The sequence below is a fragment of the Selaginella moellendorffii genome, unplaced genomic scaffold (assembly GCF_000143415.4).
Source record: "Selaginella moellendorffii unplaced genomic scaffold, v1.0 SELMOscaffold_51, whole genome shotgun sequence".
Classification (NCBI taxonomy): domain Eukaryota; kingdom Viridiplantae; phylum Streptophyta; class Lycopodiopsida; order Selaginellales; family Selaginellaceae; genus Selaginella; species Selaginella moellendorffii.
The window spans coordinates 1118514-1139536 of NW_003314312.1; the positions used below are offsets into that span (position 1 = coordinate 1118514).

General features: G+C 49.4%; 4 protein-coding genes across 6 annotated transcripts; 3 read left to right on the forward strand and 1 right to left on the reverse strand.

The window, feature by feature from the left end:
* The first annotated feature begins 5205 nt into the window (after nt 1-5205).
* On the forward strand, nt 5206-7711 carry LOC9634238 (E2F transcription factor-like E2FE). Of its 3 annotated transcripts, XM_024687027.1 has the most exons (14): nt 5206-5274; nt 5334-5447; nt 5506-5576; nt 5697-5749; nt 5813-5890; nt 5945-5998; nt 6058-6175; nt 6221-6291; nt 6346-6418; nt 6469-6530; nt 6574-6631; nt 6682-6801; nt 7207-7317; nt 7377-7711. In XM_024687027.1, exons 2-14 carry the CDS (start codon nt 5335-5337, stop codon nt 7484-7486), a joined length of 1092 nt encoding a protein of 363 aa, XP_024542795.1. In that variant the 5' UTR covers nt 5206-5274; nt 5334; the 3' UTR covers nt 7487-7711. The 3 variants fall into 3 exon arrangements, with proteins under 3 accessions (XP_024542795.1, XP_024542797.1, XP_024542796.1); XM_024687029.1 differs by having other exon boundaries at nt 5212-5447; nt 6475-6530; XM_024687028.1 differs by having other exon boundaries at nt 5212-5447; nt 6221-6288.
* A 2592-nt stretch (nt 7712-10303) lies between these two features.
* Nucleotides 10304-11764, forward strand: LOC112350544 (pentatricopeptide repeat-containing protein At4g02750-like). Its single transcript, XM_024686880.1, has one exon. It carries the CDS (start codon nt 10304-10306, stop codon nt 11762-11764), a length of 1461 nt encoding a protein of 486 aa, XP_024542648.1.
* A 403-nt stretch (nt 11765-12167) lies between these two features.
* On the forward strand, nt 12168-13622 carry LOC112350573 (molybdate transporter 1-like). The gene has a single exon (XM_024686973.1). It carries the CDS (start codon nt 12185-12187, stop codon nt 13577-13579), a length of 1395 nt encoding a protein of 464 aa, XP_024542741.1. The 5' UTR covers nt 12168-12184; the 3' UTR covers nt 13580-13622.
* A 4806-nt stretch (nt 13623-18428) lies between these two features.
* LOC9634240 (pentatricopeptide repeat-containing protein At4g02750) lies at nt 18429-20357 on the reverse strand. Its single transcript, XM_024686881.1, has one exon. The coding sequence runs from the start codon at nt 20355-20357 to the stop codon at nt 18429-18431; it is 1929 nt and encodes a 642-aa protein (XP_024542649.1).
* Between the last annotated feature and the right edge of the window lie 666 nt (nt 20358-21023).

The window sequence follows — 21023 nt, forward strand, 5'->3', positions numbered from 1 at the left end:
TTCTCAAGTGAAGGTGCTACCATGAAGCAGTTGAAGCTGGATTTGGGGTGCCGATTCAAGATGGTTGACATGGGACCTCTTCACTACTGCCTTGGCATTCAGATCTTCCGAGACAGGAGGAAGGGAGTGATTCAGATGTCTCAGAAGAAGTACATTCTGGACGTGCTTCAGAGGTTTCAACTCAGTGAGCTGAACCCAGCAACCACACCTATGGAGGTTGGTCTAAAACTTTCACAGGATATGTCACCGACAACACCAGTTGAACAGGAACATATGAAGCGGATCCCATATAGGCAGATGGTGGGAAGCTTAGTGTACCTGATGGTGTGTACGAGGCCAGACATAGCCTATGCAGTGGGAGCAGTTTCACAGCACTTGGAAAATCCTGGCTACCAGCACTGGTTAGCAGTAAAGCGGATTTTCAGATACTTGAAGGGGACTGCCAACTATGGTCTTGTTTACAAGCAGCAGCCTAGGGGTATTCAGCTCGTTGGATACTCAGATGCTGATTGGGCTGGTGAAGTTGACAAGAGGAAGTCCACTTCAGGCTATATGTTCAGCCTTGGTAGTGGAGCAGTTACTTGGTGCAGTAAAAGGCAGCCAACAATTGCACTATCAAGCACCGAAGCTGAGTACGTGGCCACTACCTTAGCAGCCAAAGAGTGTGTTTGGCTGAGGCAACTATTGAGTGGAGTATATTATCTGCCTCCCGTTAAAACTTGTTCTGATTTGCACCATGGCGGACAAGACAGCATGGCCGAGCACTTCGAAGTATGAAAACATGAACAAAGAATTCCCTGGGACAGATTTTTGGGCAGCAAAAGAGATATAATAATCAATAGTTTTAGCCGTCCATCCTGAAGATTGCAACGTGGAGGCCCGCATGGCGTAAAAGAATAGATGATGTGCCAACATGAAACCCAATTGTTTAGAGATCTTTTTCTCCACGAGATCTTTTTACCCAAGCTTGTGCTTGATGATCCCAGTGACCCGAAATGTGATCTTCTTCCTGGACTTCATGGTCGCGGCACCCTGCCCAAATGCTCTATCTTTGCCCTGAGCCTCTATCCAGCATGTCTCCAGGCAGTGATGAGTCTTGAGTGGGTCATGCACTTCACTCAAAGACAACCATGCTTAAGAGTGTGAGCATCTGCTTAGCATGTTGCCAGTGTCCTTTGACAACGTGTTTCAGACTCTTCAGCCTTCAGTTCCTGGGGGAAAAATCACTTGGAGGGACATCAGAACAGCTCTCACAAACAATACCTTGCATAGGAAGTCATTTACATACTTCACTACAACAAAAACAAAGCCAAAATCCAAGGATGCCGGACTCAAGAAAAAACAACACCTGCCTTGCCTGCACTGCAAGAAAACCAATCACGATGAAGCCAATTGCTGGTTCAAATACCCACAAAAACGACCACAAAAGTGAGTGAAAGCACTAATTGTACAACAATTGGATCCTTGCGTAGATGTATCTACTTCCTCTGCTTACTTGGCTTCTTGTGAGGACTGTTTTTTCCCTTGATTTAGGGGTGACGGACCACTTAGCATCAGATGATCGCTGGTTCAAACATCTTGAGCATTTGGAGAGCGCTCCTACAATGATTGTTGCTGGTGGCAGTGAGCTAAAGATCAAAGCCAAAGGAACAATTATCCTGAAACTCACTTTTGGCTTCACAGCCACTGTGAGTGATGTTTTCTTTGTACCTGATCTTTAGGCCACTTTACTTTCTATTGGACTCTTGACCGATTCAGGATTTGTTTGCTAACTCCTGATGGCGATTTAGGCTTTCATCAGTTCTTAACGTTTGTTGCCACCCTGGCCTCACAGCTTGAGCTGTGGCATCAACGCTATGGACATGGCAATCCCAGTGCATAGCATCTCGTTGAAGCCATTCCAACAAGCATTCCATTTTGCCAAGGATGTCATCTTGGGAAGTAGTCTTGGACACCTTTTCCCAAGCAGTGAGTGAAATTCTTGAACTAGTCCATAGTGATCTTTGGGGACCAGCTCCTCACCCTTCCTATGGTGGCACAAAATATTTCATAACTTTAGTTGCAAGACTTTTGTCTTCTATTTACAGCAAAAATTGCAAGCTCTAGCAACATCCCAAAAATCTTGTGGAAAAGCAGACCAGAAAGCATTTGAAGCGGTTCCAGTCTGATGGTGGTGGTGAATATATTTTTTGGGAATTCATAAAATTTCTGGAGCAGTATGAAATTCAGGGTGAATATAGAGTGTAAAAACATGATGTTATTTGAAGTTGTTTATTTCTTTCCCTTTAAGTTAACTGGAAAAAGGGTAATTGTTTTATAAAAGAACCTTTAATGACTATTTTATCTTTATTTATCCTTCAAAGTTTTAAGGATCCACAGTGACAATATATCTAAATTTCATCCCATGATCACATGTGCTACATAATAGCATGCTTCAATTCAACAATGTCCATTATGTTTTAGGCTGAAACCATCATGACAACATTACTTGCAAAACTGTTTTCCCACCAAGGAAGTTATAGGAAAAAGTCCAAAGAGATAAGGATAGGAAAGAAACCCTCTATGAATCATTTATGGACTTTTGGATGTAAAGCATTTTCTCACATCTGGAAGAAGCTCTTTCCTCACAGTGGGCTTGAGCACAAGGCTTACCATATTTTTAACCCCATCACTAAGTGGTTAATATTTTTTCAGGACAATGAATCTCCCCAAAGTTTTTATCCAGTGGGAGTGGCCTCGTCCTCTCAAGCTGTTCTTTCCACTACAGATTTTATTTGTGGTACAACAGTTGATACATGGTTAAATGTATAAGTTTATTTATCATGACGATCTGTGGTGTCGACTGGATCACTCACGTGGCTGCATGCTAATGTGGTTTTGTTCACTCCCACACTCCTCAAGGCCAACGTAAAGTCAATCTAGGACCCTTTGTGAAGACCTCATGTTTAACATGAGGAAGTGGTTTTGTCAGCACGTCCACTAGCATGGAGTTTGTTTGGCAGAACTCCAGCTTGATCATTCCTCTCTATATCTACTCTCATATAAAGTGGAAGTGCCGCTCAATGTGTTTAGTATGAGAGTGGAACTTGGAGTTCTTGGTCAAGGCTATTGTAGACTGATTATAAGACAATAGCTTTACCACCTGTGTTGATTTGTAGATCCTAGAGAAAGAAAGCATCTAGAGCAGTCTATCGCTCTATGGTCGGCAATGTGATCTATCTGGTAATTTTCACTTGGCCTGACCTTGAATATGTTGTGAGAACAGTGGCAAAGTACGTGGACCATCACATTGGCAGGCGTTGCAACAAGATGGCTGGTTACTTTGATGCTGATTGGGAAGGAGATCCCAACAACATGCTATATTTTCCTGCTAAATGGAAGAAATGTATTACAGCAATGTCAAATACCAAGGCTGAGTACAGAGCTGCAGGGGCTGCAACCAAGGAAGCAACGCTCCTTGGGATTGATCAAGGTACTCTCCACTCTCAATAAATAATTTTGTGCCTATGTCCATGGAAAAATGCAAGCAGAATGAGTGGAAAGGCAGGGTGCCCTTTAAGGCTACTTCACATTTGGAGCAAGCCTTTATATTAGTAAGCAGTTGGGTGGAAAGAAACAAAATAGCCCTTTCTCGTTTCTTCCCACTCCATTGCTTGCTAATAAACAAGGCTTGCTCCACACATAAAGCAGGCTGAGAGGGCACCTTGCCTTTCTACTCGTTCTGCTTGCATTCTTCCTCGATCAAGTCTGAATAGAGTGAGTCCAAGTCCTTTCCAGGCACAGCTGAGAGCATCAATGTGAAAGGTTGGAGTTCAAGGGAGAAAGAGCTGAGTAAGAATGCCTTAGCTTGATCAGTGGTGATTGCATCCTTCAGCTCAGTGATCATCAGTTAAACTTTCCAATGTAAGTGTCATCAGGTTGCATGCTCAGTGTTTGTCTTAACACGACCTTAGCATTGGTAGATTTGGCTTTTGAACACTTCAATAAATTATTATATTTGTCCATCTATATCCATTTGATTTCCCAAGGGAGCTATAACTTTTTTCCAACCGGGTGAACCTATTCACTCAAGGCACCTAGGTGGATATTTAGGCGAGGCCACAGAAGCCAAAGATGACTGGCAGTTCCCCACCACCGTTGGAGTTGGCATCTCGAGCTGGTCTGGGAGCTTGCCATGGTGTGCTTTTGGAGAAGTTTCTCCCAGCCCCCAGAATTTCCTGCTGCGTAAGAATATATTAAACAAGAATTTTGCTACAAAAGCAAAAGTTCACGGGACAGAATTTCTCCACCTGGAAAACAAAAGTCTTTCTCTCAGTCATTGGGTTAGGTCTTGGTGATGTCAGCAAAACAACCCACCAGAACTGGACATCCCCTAACATGGAGTGAAAAACTCGGGGACAACAAGGGCACATCTTCCGGCAGGCTGGGCAAAGAGCTTGTTAGCGCTTTTGCTCCTGGATTTTTCGCTCCACTCGCACCAGCACTGTCATGTGCTTCTCAGCCAAGCCTTTGCTTCTTCCTCTGCCACTGTCCTCTTGCCATTAGATCGTTCGCTGCTCCAATACCATGTGGTATTATGAAATGGTGTTGTTATACAGTTAAATGTATGAGTTTACCGTGACGACCCATGGCAGCGATTGGATCACTCACGTGGCTGTATGCTGACATGGTCTTGTTCATTCCCACATTGTTCCAATCATGGTTCAGCCACCTCTTCCAGCACCAGCAAGCGTTGTTGTGCCGGAGACATCATTTCCCCTGTTGATATGGTTTCCCCTTCAGTGCGAGACAATCCCCAGGTTGGTGACCTCCAGGTTTCTGTGCTGCCACAACCAGATCCACAACCAATTATTAAAGAACCACCAGTTCTTACCAGCTTCTTGAGATGATGGTTGCTGCCGTCCAAGATGTATCGGAGTTCCTGGTTCAAACCTTTACTTTCTAGGGTGAACCTTTCTCACGTTCCACATAGCTAGAGGCTATGGCTTCACAAGGCAAGGAAAAGTGGCATCTCGATTTTGACGAAGAGTACACTTCTCTTGTCAAAAATCACACTTTTTCTTTAGTAATCCATCAACCTTAATAGTCAGCCCTAATAGTCAACCCTAATGGCCGCGGGATCCACGTGGCAGGGGCCGGCCGGCTCAGCCCAAGAGGCGGAGCAAAATTCCGCAAATTTTGAAAACGCGCGCGCAAGGCCCATGGGCGGGAGAGTCCCGGATCCATTGTTAGGGCTTGGGAGCCACAGCCCGGCTCGCCCTAGGGTTTAAGCAGGTGAGTAAGCTGGATTGCATCGCCATCGCCTTGTGAGCTAGCCGCGCCGCCTCTCCCAGGATGTCCGACTCGTGCCTGGATGTGGAGGGCTTTCCAGTCGGCCTCGACACGGAAATGCAGGCGCTACCCGCCTACAATCGCAAGGAAAAGTCTCTGGGCCTCCTGTGCGAGAAGTAAGTCATCGATGCTCTTTGCACGTCTCTTGCGCTAAGCCCAACTCCCAAATTGCAGCTTCCTCAGCTTGTATGGAGCTGAGCAAGGCACCGAGTGCATCAGCCTGGACGAAGCAGCATTCCGGCTAGGTATGTCTTCTTCTTCTTTGAAAACACTCTCCAAAGGATTTTTTTCTCCAAAACAAAGCTCAAGAACAAACACTAGGAATTGAGAAAGATCAGCTTTTATTCTGGGTCTCGTTCTATCAGGTGTGGAAAGGAGGCGCATCTACGACATTGTAAATATTCTCGAGAGTGTAGAGGTAAGTAGTATACCATTAGAAGCCTTTGGTGTCATTGCACTTGTGTGTCTTTGACATGACCAGGTGCTGGTGAGAAAAGCGAAGAACTGTTACATGTGGTACGGGTTTACAAGGCTTCCGCAGGCTTTGAAGGAGATGAAGGTACACACAAGCTGAGATTGTTTACAGTCTGAGAATGCTGCTTCTTGTAACCAGCAAGCGGCTCTTCGGGAATATGGACTGGATGGGTGGGGAAGCGACAAGCATGAGGTGAGTTTGTCACTTGTATCTCGCTTGTTCCTGCTAAGGCTGTTTTGTGGACTGGCCAGGAGCACCCCCACGATGACAGCGCGCTTGGAACACAGGAGTCTATCAACATGCCTGATAGTTCTACTGCGTGTCCATATACTGAGTCGTACAGCTTCTACAAGCCCAAGAGCAAAGCAGGTGACCTTGGCTGCATTGCCTTTGCCGTTTCAAGTGTTTGTTCAGATTGTAGGCGCGAGAAATCCCTTGGTCTGCTAAGCCAGAAGTTCGTGCAGCTGTTCCTCATCTCTCAGGTGGTCTGCTCTAATGCTACATGCGGTCGCTAACCTTTGGACCCTGTTTGCACGCAGACACAGGTAGTTTCGTTAGATGAAGCCGCCAGAGTTTTATTCGGAGGATGCACTGACCCTTCGAAGCTCAAAAGTAAGCTGTGATTTTTGCCTGGCATCGTGGTGCTTGACTTTGGTTTGCAGCAAAAGTCAGGCGCCTCTACGACATTGCCAACGTGTTGACCTCGCTTCAGCTGATTGAAAAGGTTGGCCTTCCTTGCTGCAGGCTGTGATTAACGCTTTTCACAGACTCACGGGACGGAGAACCGAAAGCCTGCATTCAAATGGCTTGGAGTGAGAGACAATGGCAAGTTCAAAAGTTTCTTACGTGGCTTAAGTGGTGCTTATCTCTTCCAGGAGTCCTTTTCAAGAAACGCCAATTCCGGCCGTGTAAGCCGACCGATCCGTTCGCAGCCAACGCCACCAAGCGGCAAACACTGAAGCGCGGGGCGGTACCTTACGAACAACACCACACGGGTAAACGATTCAACTTGAAACCCTTGCAGCCCAAGTGTGCAAGCTTTGCAGGAAGCACTTCTCTTGCTTGTAACACTAGTGGTCATGCTGACGGAGTTGCATTTGTTGACGCATCGTCCTATGCTGCTGCTTCTGCTTCTGCCGCTCCTGTGACCCCTGCGGGCTTCCCATATAGTATGGTGCATTTTGGTGCTGCTGCTGCTCCTTGTGGATGGTTGCATGCGTGGGATGGTGGTGGACGTGATTCATGCAGGTGTGCGGATTATAGGTGCAGCCATTCATGCTCCGTGTTGCCTTCGTTTGCAGCTGAGTGCTCCTGTTGCCTGAATGACTTGGTGGTGCCAAGATGTCCTCCGGCCAACCTTTGTCAATGTCCTTGTAGCATAATGCGTGAGCTGGGTGCAGGACTGGGTGGAGGTTACGGCACCAACAGCACCACCACCTCCAATCAGCAGCAGCTACAGCAGTGCCCACTCCACTTTGGGATTGCGGCTGCGATGCAGTACCAGAACGAGAGTGAGTTTTCACCAAGCTTTTTCTCGCTGTTAACCCGTGAAGTTGTTTGTGGCATGCAGCGTTGAACGGCGTGCTTGCACACTACGTCGAGTGCTGGAGAAGTATGTGCTTTCAAGGCCAGCAGCGTGGGCTTGATCCCACGTCGTGTGATTCGGCATTTAAAAAGTAAAAGAGCTGGCTTTCGAAGAAGAAGGCCCTCTTTTCAGTGCATTCTAGTGCTCGAAGATGGTTGGAAAGAATTAGTCCTGATGTTGGGGCGTGGAAGAATTTGCTGGGAGCTTGTAGCGATGTGAATCGAGGCGACATTGGCTAGCTTCGCTTTGCTTGATCAATCGAGCGAAACTGATGCTGTCCAAGGAGAATAATCAAAGTCTAGTGATCTTAGTGATACCCACAGGTGCTCCGATCTTCTGCAGAACCTCGGCCTTTTTTCCAACATCGAGCTTGGCAATGGGAAGCTCCACTCCATACTTGTCCACTCTCCGCGAGAACAGCCGCCAGATTCAAAGCCCTCTGTCCTCCCATCGTCGGATCCGGCCTGAATTGCTCCAGAGCTCTATACGAACTGGTCCGCGCGAGTTGGACCACGAGTTACGAATCCAGCTACGTTCGCCACCTTCTCACGCACCTTCATCATTCAAATTGTAAACAAATCAAATTTCAGATTTTATTAAATTGTCTTGAATGACAGAAGTTAATTTTCAGAGGGTGGCATTGGAATACCACACCCTGGAAGTAAATTTAATCTTGGAGAGATAAAATTGCCATGTAAAACAAATTGAGATGATACCTCATAGAAATGTTGTGTGTAATGTGTGCCATCCCAAGTAACATGTTCTCCAGGATTTTTACAAGTAGTGCCATTTGTTTGTCCACAACCACAAAGTGCTAAACCTTCACAATGATAATCATTTCCTGGTATACCGCAACAAGCACTTTTATAGCTTTTAAATTTGTAGTGATGCATGTTCTTTATCACATGATCAGTTGCTGCAAACCAATCAAAATGATATATGTTAATATCATCATTTTGATAATTAATATCAATCACCATATCCAAAAGCTGCTTGTTAAAGGTTTCAAATACTTGTGTAACCTCAACAATACATCCAAACTGATCAGTATGTGTATTAAAGATATCAGCAAATTCTGTAAATGCAGACATATAACCTGGAGCACAATCTGAACGAGGAAGATTCAGCACTAGGAAATTTCTTGCTCCAGATTCATATAAACTTAAAATACTAGATTTAATTCCGGATATCACAGATGGAATAGTGGTATTTAAAATATCTGAAAAACGTGGCATCATATAATTAATATCATTACCCCCAATCTCAATAAAATAAAGTGCTTTCTCATATAATACATTTTTATCCACTTTAGCTCCATCTTGATAATCTTTCACTTGTTGTTTATGCCATAAAAAATCTGAAACTTGTGCCGATAATATGTGAGGTGTAGAAAAATTATTATTAGATGGACAAACAGTAGCTCCAGCATAACCAAAATTCAAGCTTGTGAAATAAGTACCATTATATGTTAAGCTAGGACGTGCAGAATCACCAAGCTTGAGACCACGAGTTAAGAAATCAATAAGCAAATATCCATCACTATATCTCCCAGTAGGCTTTCCAATTGTCATTCCATATGGAAAAGATCCAGAAGGACTAGTATTACCAGAAGCAAGTGCTTCAAGATTACGATTTCCAGTGTCAGATAGTGAATCAGTAAGACTGAAGATTGCAGTCGGGCACAATACTGATGGAAAATTTTGACGAGCATTAACTTGAAACATAAAAAACATCAAGAGAACCACAAATGACATCAAAGATATGGGAGCCATTGAAAAAGTCATGAGAATGAATGAATTGTGTTTGAAGAATGATTATATTTATATGTGTGTGTGGTGTCATTTTTATTTGACTCTTGATATTTTTACATAACAAGGTTCACAATTATACACTTCATTTATATTTCTATCCATAGTGGCTAAATTACTCTCTCAATCATTAAATTCCTAGCAGGAAACTTGCTTGGAGGCAGCCTTGAATTGGTTTGATGCAGCTGAGACCAAAAGCTGCTAGAGCTCTTCACAATGCGTTCACTCACTACGACGAACAAACCGAACTAGCCAAGAGGATCACATAGCGCTCCAGGAACTTGGGGAAAGCTCCTTCAAAACAGCCGCCACCTTGAGAATAGTCATACATGTCGATGAGGAGGTTCCCAAGAAACGCTGCAGTCCTGTGGAGGCCAGGAAAGTGTTCGATATGCCCAACAAAACCAACCGGAACCTCGTCTCCTGGAGTGTCATGGCCGGCGCTCAAGCTTACTTTGGAAGAATGCCATCGAGGAACGTCGTGTCGGCGCTCCGCCAGGCCGCGAACGTCGAGAGAGTGCTGCTCCCTGGATTCGGCCAGCACGGGATGATCGCTGGGAGCGGCGCCTTTGCAGCACCGAGAGAGCTCTTCGATCGGATGGACGTGAAGGCACCATCGTCGTGAGTCTTAACTCCGTCTCTCTAATATCATGAGAGGGTAGCCTTTGCTCGATCGGTCGAGCGAAACCGATGCTCTCCAAGGCCGAGTGCGTGGATCTCATCACTTCCGCCACGAATTCCTCGCAGGCGATCGATGCCCACTCGCGGATCGCGGTCGCCCAGAAGCAAATGCTGCCTGGCGATCGCTGCTACCTCTCCAATCTCATCATCCTTCGCTATGGCAAGCTGGGCGAGATCCAGCGCGCACGAGCGGTCTTTGATTCCATGGAGCGACGCGATTGCCACTCGTGGGTCATTATGTTCTTGGCACACGCCCAAGAAGGGCATCTCGCTACTGCCAAGGAGCTCTTCGATCGGATGCCAAACAAGAACCTCGTGGCCTGGAATTCGATCCTCACAGCGCTCTCCCAGCACGGTTCCATCGATCAGGCTAAGAACATCTTCGATTTCGCGCCCCTCCATGATCGAATCTCCTGGAACGCAATGCTAGCGGCGTATGCCGGGATTGGGCATCGTATGCTCGCGCAGGAGACATTCGATGCGATGCCCGAGCGCGATATCGTGTCCTGGACGGCGCTCCTCACCGCTTTCGCAAGAAGCGGCCGATCGGATCGCGTGGAGGAGCTGTTCGCGGCGATGCCAGTGAGGGATCTAGTGTCGTGGAATTCGATCGTCGGCGCATATGCCCTTGGAGGGCATCTGGAGGAGGCCAAGCGAGCGTATGATTCCATGCCCGAAAGAAACATTGTCTCGAGCACGACGATGCTTAGCGTTTTTGCGCAAACCGGGCACATTGGTAGCGCCAGAGCAGTGTTTGATTCGATGCCCGAGAGGAACTTTGTGTCGTGGAGCGCTATGATCTGTGCATATGCCCAAGCAGGGTATCTACGAAATGCGGAAGAACTTCTGGCGCGCTCGGCCGAGGTGAGCGTCGTGTCCATCAATGCGATCATGGCGGCTTACACGCGCATGGGAGATTTCGATCAAGCTAAGCAGCTGTTTGATTCCATGCGCGAGCGGGATCTTGTTTCGTGGAACTCGCTTCTTGCGGCATTTGCCGCAAAAGGGGATATTGATTCCGTAGAAACTCTGTTTTCTAGAATGAAAGAGATCGATGCTGTGTCGTGCAACACAGTTCTGGCAGCATACTCGCAATCTGGAAAGCTTTCCAGCGCTGTAAACGTATTGAGTTCAATGCCCGAGCGGCATCTTCTCTCCTGCAACGCTATGATCGCGGCCTTTGTTCAAAACGGGCATTTGGAGGATGCCAAGTGCTTGTTCGACGACATGCCCCAGAGAGACGTTTTCTCTTTCACGGCTTTGCTCTCCGGCTATGGCGGCCAAGGCTTTCTCCAGGAATCGCGAGAGCTCTTCTTCCAAATACCCGAGCAAGACACAGTCTCTTGGAACGCAATGCTTTCGGCATTCTCCACAAAAGGGCTTCTTCCAGAGGCAAATCGCCACTTCGACACAATGCCGGACACGGATCTCGTGTCCTGGAACTCGATCATAGCCGCATACGCTCAGAACGGCCACCCCTCCACCGCCGAGGAGCTCTTCTTCGCAATGAACACGCAAGGGGTGACCCCGGACGAGACATCCTTCATTTGCATCGCTTTGGGTTACAGCCATGGCGGGGACGTTTCCTCGGCGTGCTGCTGCCTCGCTTCGATGGTGGCGGAGTTTGGATTGAAGCCCTCGAGGCAAGTCTACTGCTGCATGGTGGATTGCTTGGGACGCGCAGGGCGTGTGGAAGAGGCCGAGGATCTTGTGAGGAGCATGCCTTACGAGCCAATATCCGTGGATTGGACGTGTTTGCTGGGAGCAAAGTCTAGAAATCGAGGGCAAAGATCTCATGCTGTTCTCCTAGAACAAGCTTTGAGTGTAGATTCTAGGAATTCTTCTGCCTATGTTCTTCTGGCAAATAGCAGCAATTTTGTTTAGAACTACTGTGTAAGTGATGCTGTTCTAGAACAAGCTTTGAGTGTAGATTCTAGGAATTCTTCAAATAATAGCAATTTCGTGTCCTCGTGATTAAAGAGGTTCTTTGATAGATCATGATGTTGTCACTATGATTAAGAGGATATTCTCTGAGATATCCCATTTTGAATGGTTCTCATTTGTTCCTTGGTACGCTACAAGGGCTACTTTGTATAAAATACTATGGCGTATATAAATTTAGTGTTCTTGAGCGGGAGGGGCGGTGGATGTTGTTTGATAGATCATGGTGTTATTATTTGAGATATCCCATTTTGTATGGTTCTCATTTGTTCCTTGGTACGCTGCAAGAGCTACTTTGTATAAAATACTATAGGGCTTTTGGATATAAATTTAGGGTTCTTGGAGGTTTAATGGCGCCCATCCATGGAGGAAGAGGGGCGAGCGGGAGGAGCGGTGGATTCTCCCAGCGATGGCGCCTGGCTGCGCAGCAATCTCCAGTGCAAGCGGCCATGGCAGGAGCTGAGCGGTTCGCTTGGCGACCTGGGGACGTTCATCCCGATCGTCATCGCTCTAGCTCTCGTCAATGGTGTGGATCTTGGTACGTCTCTCATCGCCACGGGCATCTACAACATCCTCACCGGCGTGCTCTTTGGCGTGCCGATGCCCGTCCAGCCCATGAAATCCATCGCCGCGGTGGCCATCACCGAATCCAAGCACCTCACTGTGGATCAGATCATGGCGGCGGGGATCACCGTGTCCGCGATCGTGTTTGGGCTTGGAATCACGGGCTTGATCCGGGTCGTCGCGTGGATCGTTCCATTGCCGGTGGTTCGTGGGATCCAGCTCGCGCAGGGGCTCTCTTTCGCGGTCAAGGCCGTCAAGTACGTGATGAAGGATCAAAATCTCTCCAGCGACAAGGCAAAGGGTGATCGCCCATGGCTGGGCTTGGATGGGATTCTCCTGGCAGTGATTTGCTTCGCATTCATCGTGCTGGTGAATGGATCCGGCGAGGGATTCGAGTACTTTGTGACGAACGGTGATGGTGGTGGTCGTCATCACGACGATCGTGAAGAACATCGTGAGGAACATCAAGAGAGATCGTCAAAGCTCGTGAGGTTTTTCCGGAGGATCCCGACTGCCTTGGCAGTGTTCGTGCTCGGGATCATCCTGGCGTTCGTGAGGAGGCCACACATTCTCAAGGAGCTTCACTTTGGCCCCGCCACGCCCCGGATCGCTCGAATCTCTTCGCATGACTGGAAGACTGGATTTGTGAGAGCTGCGATACCGCAGCTCCCTCTCACCATCCTCAACTCGGTGGTGGCGGTTTGCAAGCTCTCGAGCGATCTCTTCCCGGCCAAGAAGGACGCCGTGTCTCCGACCAAGGTCTCGGTGAGCGTGGGGCTCATGAACTTAGTGGGCTGCTGGTTTGGAGCTCTCCCGGTTTGCCATGGCGCTGGAGGACTGGCCGGGCAGTATCGTTTCGGAGCCACGAGTGGGGTGGCGGTGGCCATGCTGGGTGTTGCCAAGCTTGTGCTGGGACTTCTCCTGGGGAGCTCGCTGGTGAGAATTCTCCAAGCTTTTCCAGTGGGACTGCTGGGGATCTTACTGCTCTTCTCCGGGGTGGAGCTGGCGATGGCGTGCCGGGATCAAACTAGCAGGAAAGACTCGTTTGTGATGCTCAGCTGCGTCGCCATCTCGCAAGGATCCAATCTCGCGGTGGGATGTGTTTGTGCCATCCTCTTGTACGCGCTGCTCCAGGCGAGAGAGATGGATTGTTGGGCGATTGCAAACTCTTGGTCGCGAGGTTCCTCGAAGTAGATCGATTGGTTCCATTGAAATAAAGCTTCGATTTGTTTGAGAAGATCATGGATCCACTCTAAGCTTACGCCGTAGCTAGCATTTGGCTGAGGCCTGTATAGCAGCTATAATCTTGAGGCACAGCTATCCTCTTGAGAGTCTCGCGAACTACGGCCAAAACTTCGTCGCATCGGACAACACGCGGCACTCCCGGCACTCCGGTCACTTGCACAGGATCCAAGCGAGTGCCTCGAGCACCACAGACCTCCGAAACGCTTTCGTCTCCACGGATCGCTACTCCGGCAACGCAAACTTCACTGAGGTTCCAGACGTGCTTGACTCGCAGCAGTGGGAAGCGACCATTCGCTGCCGGCAGGAAGAACCTCGTCTCTCCCTGGTACGTGATCCACACTGCAGTGGCGGGGTATGGATCTCGCACGATGGATCTCAGTGGTGGCGAAGAGAAGGCCTCGGAAGAAACTCGCCCGGCTACTGCATTCTCCACTGTCTCATGCGATAACTTGCAGCCTCGAGCTCCAAGTTCCCATAGCCACGGCTGGAAGTCCGGCCAAGCTTCGCAAGACAGGCCAAGGACGTGCTTTGCAAACTCGCCGAGAACTTCGCTCTCTCGCGCCAGCATGTCGGCGATCATCTCATCGTCTACGTAGTGATGGCGCAAGCCAGTGGACAGCTCGAGCAAGCAGGAAAGCAGCTTGTGGCAATCGGACGCGGCAGCTTCCTTGTTTCCGGAACCACTGTACAAGCTCTCCATGTCCACGCGATATGCAAGCTCGAGATCGATCAGCATGAACTGGTTCTCCGCAACGAGGACGATGTTCTGTGCTCGAACATCCCGGTGCTTGCGTCCCACGAGGTGAAGATGGTAGAGCGCCAAGAGCACGTCAAACGCTACCTTGCACAGCTTCTCCCCGTGAAGAACCATCCCTTCCACACGCCTCGTACCGCGTGGCTTGGTAACGATGCCGGAAACTTCACCATACTCGCGCTGCAAGCTTAAGCTTCCAGATGGGCGATAGAAACCACGACGTACCAACACTGGCAAGCTCCGGGACATGATCCCTGCGTCGCGCAGATCGGCAAGCGCAGCACACTCTAAGCCGATCTTGGCGCACAAGTTCCTGCCTGGATCGTAGTCTAGCTTGAGCACAACTTCTTCGCCACCACCGGAGATCATCGATGCGCTATATACCGAGGTCGAGAAGGAGATGTGAAGAGGCTCACCGAGCTCAAGATCTAGCACGCCATCGCTGCTGGCAAAGCTGCGAAACGAGCCAACGTCACCTTTGGAGAATGGACCGTAGTATCCTCGAAGCTGGAAGGGTTCTTCGGGACTGCCCCTCCTCTCTGAAGAGCGCTGGACGTGCTCGATGAAGAGTTTGCCTTCTCGCCCAGCGCCCTTTATCCAAGCTGTCCACGGCCAGAGCCCAAAGTGACGAGCAATCTGCCATAGCTGGACCTGGCGATCGCCAGTGAGGGTGAAAGCAGCAACCTGGCTCGGGATTGTTTGGCAGTAAAACAGCTCTTGGGCGATGGCATCTGTGGCGAGCTCGCCTCGGATGATCAAGGGATCCTCGCGCGTACCTGTTCCACACCCCAGCTGCAAGAGATCTCTCATGCTGCTGCTCTCGCGAACCGCCGTGTTCTCGACGTAGACGGCGGCCAGTTGCCACTTGCGCTGGACAGCTGATAGCGGAAATGTGTTGTGGATCGCGCGCCAGAAGAAGCCCGGCTCGCCACCATAGCAAATCCAGACCCGAGGATCATCCATAAACCCTAATTCCGCCAAGTCAACGGTGGTCAACCACTTGGTCAAATTTGTGTGTTCTTGCCATGGAAATTGGAATTTGTCTTTGCAGCGCGAGAAGAACTCTTAGGAATGAGTGGATGAGGAGGTGGTGGTGTGTCCAGGGAGCTGCTATGATTGCCCGGGAATTTATTCCTGTGAAGAATGCATTGCGTCACAGCTTGAGAATTGGATGTGTAACTCTTGATGCTAGCAATTGCTTTTTCCATAGCCACGGTGGAAGGATTCGAGTACTTTAGATGATCGATCAAGGACAAAGAGTGTTCCATGCTGGGTATTGCCAAGATTCCAATGAGAATTCTCCAGTGGGATTGCTGGAGATTTTGCTGCTCTTCTCTGTTAGCGTGCTGAGAGGCTCCAAAAGGACAGGAGCCTTGTACTCAGAATCAAGTCTCGAAGCATCATATTCTTACAAGAGTATAAATGCTGGATTTGGATTACGAGGAGAGAAAAAAAATCTTTTACGTCAACTCAAGAATTTAGTCAAGCTTCATGCTTTTCAAACTTCCAATGTAAATTCCTGTAGCATGCAGTAAAATCTCGTCCATAAATTCATTCGACTCTTTCTTGGAATGGCTCTTTGCTGAAGGATAGTGTTTAGAATCATGGAAGTTTGCTTGTTGCAAGACATGGTCGTGGCTTCCTCGAGCTCGTTCGAAGGTATGGTTGTTTCAGTAGCGAAGTCACGCTTTTGCTGTGACGAGCTCAAGCTGGCGGCAGCGTCTGATCTCTTCCGCAAGATCTTTACCTCTGTCCGCCACACTGGAGCTCGGCACCTGTTTGTGGAGCTCAAGAACTTCCCAGGAGGCGCCCGAGCGTTCGAAAAGATTGTCAAGTTCGTGGAAGATGAATTTCAAGCCGACCACCTTGAACTCCACACATCCAGCTTCCCCACCTTGTGTGCTGCTGCCAGATACCTGGGCATGCCACTGCTCGCTTCTTCTTGTGCTCGCTTCTGGAGCTCTCAGGTGGTGACGACCACGTCCAGCATTTTCGAGGTGCTGGCCATCGTCACCCAAGATCATGGCGTTGCCCTCTCCGCAGAGGAAAGATCCGAGGTTATCTCCAAGTGCTCCTCGGCGACGCTGCAAGCGCTAGGGAGGAGCAGTCTCCACGAATTCTTCGTCAACATGGTAACGATTCTGCCTGTAGGTGGAATCTCTGTGCTCCTCAAGTTCCTCGAGAGAAGAGTGGATTTCTTCTCAATGCAAAGCAAGGTCTGGGACAAGGCAAGGCACGTAGTGCTTGCGTCGGAACTGATTTTCGTTGCTTGTCCGACCGGTGTCAAAGCTCGAGACGTTCTTCACAGAGCTGGGATTCTTGCCCGGTTTGTGCTGGGTCTGTTTAGAGAGGGCCTCGACTATTCAAAGGAGCAAAGCAAACATTGGCTCGTTCCATCTTTTGATGATCACCATGATCTCCACGAGAGTGTAGCTCTTTTTAACCTCCTTGCTCTCTGCGACTTTCTCCTGGAACAGGATAGTATCACCGCAGACACGAGTACGAGTGACAGGATCAAGGCGCAGGAAAAGAAGCTCTTCGCACTTTTAGCTGGCTCAGATGCACACTTCAAAGCGAGCACAATTCTTCTTTCGCCAGGATCGGCTATTTTACTGGCTTTCAACTTTGGAAAGCATCACGAGGACAAGAAGAAGCTCGCGGTGGAGTTTATAGAGCACTACCTGCAGCAAATCTCCCTCACGCAGCTGTCCCGGGAAGAGACTCTAGAGATTTGCAAGTTCATCTCGGCCCACTCGCTCTCGCACGACAATTTGTTCAACCATGTCTGGCGGGTAGTCACCAGGAGCACGACACTGTCCAGGAAGAGGCTCCAGGAGCTGATGGACACGATATCGAGCAGCAAGCTGTCTACGGAAACGTTGCTGGAGAAACTCCAAGAGGTTCGAGTTCTAAGCAAAAGGCTACAGCGAAAATGCAGCTACTGCATGGACATACCCACGAGCGAGGAGGAAGAGGGCGATCAATCGGAAAGAGAATCAAGCGGGGAAGAAGTCGAGCACCAGTGCTCGTTTACGTGGGATGATGATAGGCACAAAAAGAAAAGGAAGAAGGTACGTGAAACATGATTCTTTCAAGAGAGCTCATATAAGATTGTGTATAGAACCGGATGTGGATCACGGTCGTGGCACCGCAGACGTCAAGCTCCTTCTCTCTCATGGTCTCGAGCAATCGCAAGGTCGAGAGCATCGAGCAGAAGCTCAAGGCCAAGATGGGGATGCCCAAGGAGGACGCATGCCAACTCACGTACAATGACAAGCTGCTAAGATCAAACAAGAGAATCAGCGAGTGCAACATTTCCGACTTTGCGACCTTGACAATCCGAAATACCACGAAACGGCCAAGGTAATCAATCTCTCCTCGAAACACCCCTCTTTGACGATTGCTTGAATTGCGCAGAGTGGAGGAACAGCCACAAGCTCGAAAAATTCTAGTCACCTACCAGCGCCGCAAGAATTGAGAAGACCTCAAAGATCTCCGATGATCCGCTTTATAAGGTTGCCACCTTTCTTATGTTGGAACTTTGTCCAAACTTTTCTCCGAATCTATGCCAAGGATCTGACTTTGAAGCTTTCCCATGATCTGTGATCACCCGGCCGTCGATCTTCTCGCGAAGCAAGCTCGCGCAGGCGAGCAGCACGCCCGGGCATTTGGCTCGCACTCGCCAGACATGGCTGAAAACAAATCCAGAGCCTCCTCCCCGTGTCCATTCTCTGGCGTATCCCCCGCCCAGCAAACCACATCCCTGTGAAGCATCGAGCCGAAAACCTTGAGAGCGTTCGCGTTCAGGATGAGGATAGCCTGGAAGTTTTCACCATGCGTAGAAACCAGCTTCCATTTTCCCTCCATCCATATACCAGTGTGATCGAAAGATCCAGAATCAAAGACCGCTCATACCGAAGGATGACAGGTAGCGACGATCGCCGACCGCGATTCGCAACTGGGCTTCGATCGGACTTCGTCGCGGAAGTGATGAGATCCACGCATTCAGCATCGGTTTCGCTCGATCGATCGAGCAAAGCGAAGCTAGCCTCTCACGATATTAGAGAGGAGGAGATAAGGAACCTCGTTGCTGGGATCCATCTCCGCGGCGGCATTGGCAGCAACGTCGCCTCGATCCACATCGCCATGGATGCTACAAGCTCCCAGCAGATTCTTCCACGCACCAACATCAGGAGCAATAGGCATCCTTCCAACCAGTTCTTCACACTTGCCGAGCTCTCCGGCTCGACCCAAGATCGCCACCATGCACTGGTAGTGCTCGATCCTCGGCGTCACTCCATAGTCGGCCAGCATCGACGAGAAGTGGAGCTTGCTGGGACCGACGAGGCCGACGTGAGAGCACGCACTAAGAATCGCCGTGAGCGTCATGTCGTCCTGTTGAATCCCATCGAGATCCATTCTCTGGAAGATCCCGAGAGCTCTCTCGTACTGCCCGAGCTGGGAGTAGCCGGTGAGCATCACTGTCCACGAGACAACGTTCTTGTCCACCGGCATAGCGTCGAAGAGAGCTCGCGCTTGATCGAGCTGGCCAGCGTTGGCGTAGGCCTCGATCATCGTGTTCCAGGCCACCACGTCGGGCCTGGCGATGGCGTCGAAAAGAGCTCGAGCCTCGCGAAGCTTTCCTTCTCGGCCATACACCGACACCATCGTCGTGAGTGCCACCGCGTCCTTCACTTCCATCCGATCGAAGAGCTCTCTCGCTGCTGAAAAGTCGCCGCTGCCAGCGTAACTCACGAGCATCGACGTCGTCACGATCGTCCCCCGGCAAGAGTCCGGCATGGACGAGAAGATCTCCCTGGCCTCCGCTAAGTTGCCACAGTCGCCGTGAGCAGCAACCATGCTGCTACATGCAGCCTCGTCCCTCTGCGGCATCTTCTCAAACACCTCCATCGCCGCGGCAATCTTCCCGTGCTGGGCGAATCCAGCGAGCAGCCCGTTCCACGAGAGGACGTTCCTCGTCGGCATGACGAAGAACAGGCTCTCGGCTGCTACCACGTTCCCGGCCTGGCCGAGCGCCTGTACTAGCGCCGTCCATGACACAACATTCCTCGATGGCATTCTTCCAAAGTAGGCTCGAGCTTCCCTGATGAATCCTCTGTGCGCGAGCCCGGACACCATGACACTCCAGGAGACGACGTTCCGGTTGGTCATCCTCTCGAAGATCTGCCGAGCCAGACTCATCTGTCCACTCTGCGCGTAGGCCGATAGCATCGCGTTCCAGGCGATGAAATCTTTCTCCGGCATCACGGTGAAGAGAGCCTCGGCCTCGGACAGATGCCCGGCTTGGGCATTCGCTGCCATGACCGTCGTGAAAGAAACCACGTCCACCGCCGCCATCTTTTCGAAAGCCTGCGAGGCTTGGATACAATAACCGTTAGCGGCATACGATTGCAGCAACGCGTTCCACGACAGGATGTCTCTTCTGTGCATCCGATCGAAGATCTTTCTGGCTTCCTCGACATGCCCGGCTTGGGCATACGCCGTAAGTAGCAGAGTCCACGAAACCACGTCCGGATCCGGCATTCGATCGAGCAGCTTGCGGGACTCCTGGAGATTTCCAGCTTGTGCGTATGCCGCGATCATGTGGTTCCAAGTTACCACATCGCGATCTGGAGCCTCGTCGAAGAGTTTCCTTGCCTCGTCAAGAGAGCCATTCTGGGTGTAAGCCTTGACCATCATGTTCCACGAGAACTTGTTGGGCTCGAGAAGAACGTCGAACACTTTCCTGGCCTCGCCGGGGCTGCCGCATTTCCCATACATGTCGATGAGGAGGTTGCCAAGGAATCTATTCTCGAAGTGGCGGCTGTTTTGGATCTCGTTGTGGAGGAGCTTTCCCTGTCCCAAGTTCCTGGAGCTCGAGCACTCTTTGATCCTCTCGGCCAGCTCGGTTTGTTCGTCGTAGTGAGTGAACGCATTGTGAAGAGCTCTAGAAGCTTTTCTTCTCAGCTGCATCAAAGCAATTCGAGGCTGCCTTTAAGCAAGTTTCGTGCTAGACCTTTCATGGAATGCTATGATTGAGAAGACTTCCTAGTGTCGTGACATCGAAATGGGCAATTTAGCCAATATAGATAGAAATAGAAATGAAGTGTATAATTTGTAAACCTTGTTATGTAAAAATATCAAGAGTGAAATAAAAATGACACCACACACACATATAAATGTGATCGTTCCTCTTAGATAATTCATTGTCATAACTTTTTCAATGGCTCCTATGGCATCACTGTCATTTGTTTCGGTTCTCTTGATGTTTCTTGTGCTTCAAGTTGGTGCTGGGCGAAGAAGTTTTCAATCGTTCTTATGTCCGACTGCAATCTTTAGTCTTACTGATTCACTATCTGACACGGGAAATCGCAATCTTGAAGCGCTTGCATCAGGGAATTATAGTATTTCTGGACATCTTCCATATGGTATGACAATTGGAAAGGCTACTGGGAGATTTAGTGATGGATATTTGCTTATTGATTTCTTAACTCGTGATCTCAAGCTTGGTGATTCTGCACGTCCTAGCTTAACATATAATGGTACTTATTTCACAAGCTTGAATTTTGGTTATGCTGGAGCTACTGTTTGTCCATCTACTAATAATTTTTCTACACCTCACATATTATCGGCACAAGT